Source organism: Rhynchophorus ferrugineus, unplaced genomic scaffold, assembly GCF_030347505.1.
Source record: "Rhynchophorus ferrugineus isolate W39M unplaced genomic scaffold, kcgeb_rfMv2 rfM3, whole genome shotgun sequence".
NCBI classification, from domain to species: domain Eukaryota; kingdom Metazoa; phylum Arthropoda; class Insecta; order Coleoptera; family Curculionidae; genus Rhynchophorus; species Rhynchophorus ferrugineus.
The window spans coordinates 70654537-70663161 of NW_027472582.1; the positions used below are offsets into that span (position 1 = coordinate 70654537).

Here is an 8625-nt window from a genome sequence, read left to right on the forward strand (position 1 = left end):
ACAATGATAAACATATTCAGTATAATTACATTTAGATCCAACGTTTATGAACAAAACAGGAAGTTCCACTTACAAAAACATGAAATACTTGAAAAATATTTTTGAAAGTTTTATTTGGAATTTTAAATTGGAATGGTTTGATAGCTAATGATGTTTGTAAGTGACATTATGTAATTAACAATGGATGAAACAAATCATCTGTGGCTAACTGTTTACTTGTTGGCGATAGTTGTACATAAATTATTGTTACCATCATTTTGAACAAATACTTAGAAAAAAAAATGTGTGAAAGCAAAATTTTGTGCGGGTTTATCAAAAGTTGTATGTTGTTTATAGTGAGGAGCGCTTGACTGAAGGCCATTCTTAGAATTTGTTTCAATCTTATTAGTCGTATTTACCATCAATTTTTCCTCAATAAACGACTAGATGTGAAATATGTGAACGATTACTTACTTCTAATGTTAAGGGCATTAATATTTCTGTACGCGACTACAAAAAGAGATGAAAAAATTGGATAAAACTGAAACAAGTATCGTGTATCACTTATTCAGTTAAGTCGTTATCTCATTTAAATAAGATACTTGTACATAATTTGATAAATACCCAGCAAGTCAATATCTTTAGATACATTTATCTGGAGAGCAAATAAATCAGATATTGTTCTTATAAATAGAAATTCTATAAACCGCCAATTTTATTTGTAAACGTAAGTTCGCACATTTTACACCAAAATGGTTTCACTCAAAATATGTATTGTGGCAATATCTATTATTTCAGTATTAAGTTTTAAATTGGTACAAGGTAAGTGCATATTATTTTTACTTAACTTATTTAGTTAGATGTTGAATAATGACAAAAAAAATTGTTATTCACTCTTCGCCTTTATTTATTTTTTCTAATTTTAATGTTTTTTCTAGGACAATTACAATTATTTGATGGGATTGATGCCGTGGAAGGAGAATTTCCCTATATGGTAAGTTACTGATATAATTATTAACTATCACATTGCAATATTTGTTAATACAGAGAAGCGATTCTTAATTTTATATATGTTTTGCTGCAATAGACGTTGTAAGATAAAGAAAACCATGTTTGTAAAAAAGCGAAACATTTTTTTTTACATTTTCATTTTTACAGAACAGACAAATCTTTGTTCCACTTTTCACTTAGACATAGAATTTAAAGTCTTCAAGCCCTTGAGTACTTGACACTCGCATCAATTAACTTCGCATTCGTATAGACCAAAATTAATTCTAGAAATTCGTTAAGGAAAAGAAGACACAATGCTTAAGGAGGATTAGGGAGGTGGCAATAATGATGATTTTCAATAAATATTGTCACTACTTCTTCTTGTTCTTGTGGCGTATATTTATCCATAATTAAATTTGGACGTATACAACAGTATGGTTAAAGCGAAACTGAACTAAACGTTACATTACCAAGATGGCATGCAAGCTTTTGCCCCATCTTTTACATGTATTTAAGAATGTTTAAACAACTTTTTAGTAACAAGTTTAGTTAGTTGTAAACAAGTTTTTTAATCGCACAATGAATATACATATGCCACGCGTTTTGTGTTTTCGGCCAGGTAGGGGGATGAAAATTCTAGTTAGCAGAGAAACTATTACAGAGAAGCTATCCCAGCATTATATTGCGCTCCTTCATCAACTTCATATGTGCCATTTTCGACTTGCTGCTGTTCTTTTCGAGCTTTTCGGGATTCTTTATTGTCCAAAGAGCTCCATCGATTTTGTCGGATTATGCGTCGATTGTCCACTTATTAGGCATTATCCAAGTTTCTGCTACAAACGCTAATAATGCAAACGCTAATATGAAGCTCATTTAGAATGGTTAAAATACTGGAAGCCCTTCGTTAAATAAGCACGCATCCAAATATGTCGAGAAAAAAAGCCTCTATACTTATATACTTATATATATATACTAAAAAAGCCTTTTTGAAGCCTCTATACCTATCCCCCTTAAATAATTTTTTTCGTAAATAATTGGAAGACTCACATTGTTAAGCCTCGTTCAAATCATCGCCAAATTCGTATTGATCTAAAATGTTCCGATTCGATCGATTCTACTAAATCTCTAGATGCTTTCTTCAAGAACGTCATCATCAATCACTGAAATGTTCCATTTCAGTAGAAAATTTGACCAGCAAATCTCACTATAACGATTATAATTTCTTATTAGGTTTCTTTGAGATTAGACTTTAATGAACATGACTGTGGAGGATCAATTATTGGAAGTCGCTGGATTTTGACTGCTGGCCACTGTTCCGAGTAAGCTGACACTTTAATGCTTAGTATCTATTCAAAATAAGAATTCATTTTCAGTATAGAAACAGTTAAATATGGTACAATAGTGGTAGACCAATATAAATATGATCCAAACAGGACTATTGCCGTGAAAAATTTCATTACCCATCCTGATATTCAGTTTATTCGCGTAAATTCATCCTATGGGTACATTTTAAATGACATAGCAGTTATAGAGGTAAGCACAGTAAAATATATTTTCTGTATTTAAATTTTTAAAAAATGTATGTATTAGCACTAGAAATTAATAATAACACAAATAAAGTTTAATCAAAATATCCTTTATCATGTTCTTTTCAAATTTTTTTCATTCTCTGGCAAAACACTAATGTCAATAAAACGGTATCCGTTTTGAAATTATTAATTTGTCCATTCGTTTTTGGAAAACAATGGAATACACCATATGGAACGAAACAAATAATAACCAAAAGGCTACAGGTGTGGAGAAGACCCTGTTTATGCGACATCTTCTTATCTCAGCTGTAAGAGTGTATCTGACTGCCCTCTAGCAGTAAATTGGTACATAAAATGAAGATGAATGAATTTCGGACACAAGTGGAGACATGAGGACATGAAGTCACGCCTCGCCACGCACCTCTGAAGAAGTGCCAAGGAAGATGACTTTAGAACTATTGCTGGGTATATCAGCATTGATGATTTTAATAAACGTTAAATTTAACAACTCTAGGAAATTATTTTTGTTTAATCCAAAAATACAGTGTATGAGTTTGTGACAGCGAATTTTTAACAATTTATTCAGTTTTAGCTGAAATTTAGGTAGTTCTCTAATTCGACTGCCAAAATATATTTGACCAATATCATCACAAAAATCTGATGGGCCCTGACTGCAGATTCTTTAAAATCTTATAGAATAAGTAATGTATATCGAAAATGAATGCATACTCTCCATTCTTATCAAATAAAATCAATAAATAATAACTCATAGTAGCAGGTAAATTGTCCGTTATGGAAGACTAAAGTCAGAGCTTTCAAACTTTAATACATACATTTTTTGAGACCCAAAAACATATCATGATAATATATAAAATTTTATATATATAGTTAGCAGAAGATATCCCATATGGACCGACTGCTAAACCTGTTAAGTTAGCTGAAAGAAATGCCGAAGTCCCTTACAATCAAACAGGTAAAATTACCCTAGAATTTTCGGAAATTTTATTTTGTTTTATTGGAACCAACATTTTTCAAAAGGACTCTTATCTGGATGGGGTTTTACAACTATTACTGGAGATCTTTCGCCTATATTACAAAAAATTAATATCACAACCTACGAAAGGGACTATTGCATAAATAACTCTATGGAATTATATCAAGATGATGGTACTAATATATGCGGAGGATCGGACAAAGAAGGAAGAGGTGTTTGTTATGTAAGTATTATTTATATCTTGATAGATTTATTACTAATGATGATGATAGTATTAAATTTAATTTACTTAACTTGTTATACATAATTATTTTAGGTGCTTTTTAAATTAATTTAATTATTTAAGTAAATATCAAAAACCATAATTTTTTTATTAATTAAATATTACACTAGATATGCTTAGAACAATCCTAAACTACAAATTAATTTATTACTACTGTTCTGTTGTACTTGCATTAATACACAAGTAAAGCGTCCACAGGTTTAGTACATCAGTATATATTTCTTAAATTGATATAAAACTAAACTACTTAAGCTAAAGTTAAGAATACACTTATACATTAAACAAGTTCGTGTGGTTTGGTTCGCTTCAATCTTAGCACTATAGCTTCCACGTTGCTGTGAATTAGCAACCTTATTTGATGTTTTAAGGCGAAATCTAGAATTATTCCGTATATCCTTTTGATTTCGGTGTCATCGGGCAGCTCTTCGTTAGTTACGTATCGATAAGTATTGGTAATTAATCGTATAACTTTGTTTTGGGTGCATTAGATTACTAGTTGGTCTGATGTTTTAGTGCAACCCTATAGTTAAACACCATAGGTCCAAATTGGCTCTAAGATTGACTGATAAACCAATCCCATCAAATTGTCTTTATGTCATGTTAAGAGTATTTTTCGACTAACACAGTTGCTTGACTTTCAGTCTAATCTGCTCTGCTTTTTGTCTAATATGATGTTGCCAGTTTAACCTGCTATCAAGATGTATTCTGAGGTATTTAGCTGATTCTGCTTGAGGAATCGGGCACCCGTCAAATGATATAATTAAGTTTATGTCATTTCACCGCAACGCAAAATTAACCTGGACAGATTTGGAACCATTAAGCTGTATTTTCTAGTTTCTAGTTCATTTGTAGATCCTATTGGCCGCTACTTTTTCTAGAGCCTTAGACAGAAATACATCTTATTTCATGATAATTGTGTCGGCAAATGTTCCAAGTACTGTATCTTTTGTTGTTGGGATATCAGCAGTACAGAGCAAATACAGGAGAGGTTCCAAGACATTACTCTGTGGGACTCCAGCCGAAACAGTTTTAAGTGTTGAGAATGCCCTTTCATGCGATGCTCTAAATTGTCTTTTAAAGAGATTTCAGCAGTCGGCAGTAATTCCGCGGTAGCAATTTGCTTATTTTGTAGATTAATCCCAAATGCCTTATCCGGTCAAAAGCTTGTGAGATGTCCGAGAATAACGGACAGTATTACAAGTCAGTATTTATTTTCTTCGAATGCCTTTTCAACAACCGTTATACCTCTGTGTAATTAGGCGATTATCGAGTGGTGATTTTGAAATCCAAAGAGGAAGTATGGTGTATCTATAAATTATTTAATACGTTTTAACAGCAGATTCTCAAATAATTTCGATATCGCGAAATAGGCATGTAGGATCAGCCATCTTATTTTGCCGGTTTGTCAGGTTTTTTAAGCACAATTGTTCGAGAAACCTTAATATATATATATATATATATATATATATATATATATATATATATATCATTTATTTAACATTATTTATTATTTTAAATGAAAGCGTTTTTCTTCGTGTTCTTTTATAATTGTTCCTTTTACAAACATAAACTAAAAATACTCTTAGTGCTTGTTTTCTCTTGGTTTATATTTTCATTATATCTTTACAGAAAGATTCCGGAAGCCCGTATGTCATAGATGGAGTCCAATATGGCGTTTTAGCTTGGATGACCATTCCCTGTGGCAGTCGTGTAGTTGGATTTTCAAGTGTTTCTTACTATAGAGATTGGATATACAGTGTCACCGGTATTTAATAGCCTTTATTTTTGTATATTTATATATTTCATATAAAGGATATAATAAATATATTTATTCATATAACTTATAACGGAATATCATTATAATTCAAATATTTGTTTTTTTATTCTATATTAATTTTTGTTATTAGTAAACATTTAGTAGACATTTTTACATAATAGACCAGTGAAGCATATATATTATATTTTGCGACTGATACAACCTGATACAAAGTGTCCAAGTTTACGTCTCTATTAATGGCGTGATGAGTATGTTATCTAGAAACAAGAGTTTGATTTATATTATAATATATTTAAATCCTCAATATCGTTGTTCGACTATCATCATTTCTTCCCGTAATATAAAATAGTTTCTAAAGTAAAATACAAGTTTTTGTTATTCTACATTTTTCACACTTCATGACACGCGCAGTTAGTATGATTCCGAAGAGGAAATGAAAAGTCCCCGACCTGACATATAGGTGGCTCCACTAGAATTAAATCCACGTTTTTAGTTAGCCCTGGCCCTCATAAGATGTGTGTATAAATTTGACAGCTGTCGCATCATGAGTTTGTGAATTATAGCATTTTGAGTAAAGCAACTTTTGTTATTGTGTAAAAAATGGATAAAAAGTAATTTCGCGTCTTGATTAAACATTCCTTTTTCAAGGGAAAAATACAATTGAAGCAAAAACTTGGCTTGATGCCGAGTTTCCTGTTTCCTGACATTGCCTCAGGAAAATCAACCATGAAAGATTGGTATCCTAAGTTTAGACGTGGTGAAATGAGCACCGAAGACGGTGAACACAGTGGAAGTCTAAAAGAGGTTGTTACCGATGAAAATATTTAAAAAAAAAGATCTTGAATGACCGTAAATTGAAGTTGAACTAAATAGCAGACACTCAGATATTAACTGAACGTGTGCATCATATAATTTACGAATATTTAGGTATGATAAAGCTCTGTGCAAAGTGGGTGCCGCGTGAACTCATTTTTAACCAAAAACAATGACGAGTTGATGATTCGGAGCAGTGTTTGAAGATGATCAAACGTAATGAACCCGAGTTTTTGCGTCGATATGTGACAATAGATGAATCATGGCTCCATAATTTCACTCCGAAGTCCAATCGACAGTCAACCGAGTGGACTGCACACGATGAACCCGCTCAAAAACGTGGGAAACCGTAACAGTCGACTGGCAAGATTATGGCGTCTGTATTTTGGGATACACATGGAATAATTTTCATTGACTACCTTAAAAAAGGAGACTATTAACAGCGACTATTACATAGTGTTATTGGACTGTTTAAAAGACTGAAATCGCTGAAAACAAACGGCCACATTTGAAGAAAAAGAAAGTGCTGCTTCACCAAGACGATGCACCGTGTCATAAATTAGTGAAGACGATGGCAAAAAACAATGAATTGGGCTTCGAATTGCTTCCCTATTCACCGTTTTCTCCAGATCTGGCCCCCAGCGATTTTACCTGTTCACAAAAGAATGCTCGATTGGAAGAAATTTTCGTCGAATGAAGGGGTGATCGTCGAAACTGAGGCCTATTATGAAGAAAAGGACAAATCGTACTAAAAAATGGAATCGAAAAGTTGGAGGTGATAGACTATAATCAATGTATCGCCCTTGAAGAGAATTATGTTGAATAACAAAACATTCGCAAAAAAATGTGTTTTACTATAGTAGACCGGAGACTTTTCAATTGACCTGTTAAGACCGTTTTCGTTTGAATTAATTCAATTAACCAGAATCTAATTAATTATCAAGGAAAGAAGACAGAATGACGTTGCAGTGACAATCATTCTGCTGTTGTTCGAAGCATTCCTTTAGGCAAAAGTGTTGCAAATGTAGCTGCAATGTAGCAAAAGGTTTATTGAGGATGCTCAAGGTCTCCAAACCATTTCAATTAGGAAACATCCAAGCTTTAAAAATTACTTTAGCCAGTGGATTCCCGACATAAATATCGAAGCTGAGTGGCCACCAAAGGCGGACTGAAGTTGCTGTGAACTAATATAAACTACCCGAAATTGGATACAAGCTTGTATTTCAAGATATATGACCACCAAAGAATTATATCGAGTTTTTATCACAATGGTTATGAGCAATTATACTATAGCATTATAAATATTAAGATAAATTAATAGAAAATGACACAAAAATGTACAGAATACTACACAAAAGTGTGTTCTTCTAGTTTACTTAAAATTAGTGAAAACATAATGGTTTCGAAATATTAAACTTTCAATCTTACTTGATTCATGTCTATAGATTTATATTTTTAGATTAAAAAACAAGTATCACCCTCTCCAGTCTTCTCCATATATTAACATAAATATATGACGACACACTCTTAAGAAAATTCAAAATTTATATTGCATTTTGTAATTGTTTTGTAAACTTCAATTATCTTACTTCAATTGAAAATGTTCTGTTCGAATATATGATTCATTTAAAATTGGCTTTTGGCTTAGAAAATAATATAAAGAATGGCTTGAAGATAAATTGGCTGGTTAATTACTTGGAAACCATTTTCCTCAAATTTAACACAGGCTTCACTGACATTGATGAATAATTAGTAGATGAGTAGTGGAGTATATTAATGAAATAATCAGGAAATTCTAGAAATTCCGTTGCTTATTCACTTAATACAAAATTTATTACTATTTTACACAATATTTTATATCAGTTTTACTTCTTGTAAAATTGTATTGTAAAAATATGGATCCTGATTTATTTCAATTGAATATTTTTAAAAGAAAACATATACAGCAGTAATTTATATTATTCTTGATTTGTCACCTTTACTTTTTATATCAATCACATATTTTTAGTAATATTCTAATTATTTTATATTAAATTTTCTCCTAAGCAAATATATATTCTTAAATTAAAATAAAAACAAGAAAAACAATTATATTACGTTAGGTACACTGTTTGTAAAAACTGATTTTTTATAATTATGAATGAAATTATTTATGTAATTAAATATTGTATTAAATTTTGATAAATATATTAATGCAAAGTAATTTATATTTTTATAAAGGCGTGTATTACTAGTTGCATAAATTTATCATCAAATTAGA

The 8625-nt window shown here is 31.3% G+C and overlaps 1 protein-coding gene across 1 annotated transcript; it reads left to right on the top strand.

The window, feature by feature from the left end:
• The first annotated feature begins 651 nt into the window (after positions 1-651).
• Positions 652-5622, top strand: LOC143194118 (trypsin-6-like). The gene is made up of 7 exons (XM_076400702.1): positions 652-801; positions 918-973; positions 2200-2288; positions 2343-2502; positions 3387-3471; positions 3537-3715; positions 5405-5622. The coding sequence occupies exons 1-7, from the start codon at positions 732-734 to the stop codon at positions 5546-5548; spliced, it is 783 nt and encodes a 260-aa protein (XP_076256817.1). The 5' UTR covers positions 652-731; the 3' UTR covers positions 5549-5622.
• The last annotated feature ends 3003 nt before the right edge of the window (positions 5623-8625 follow it).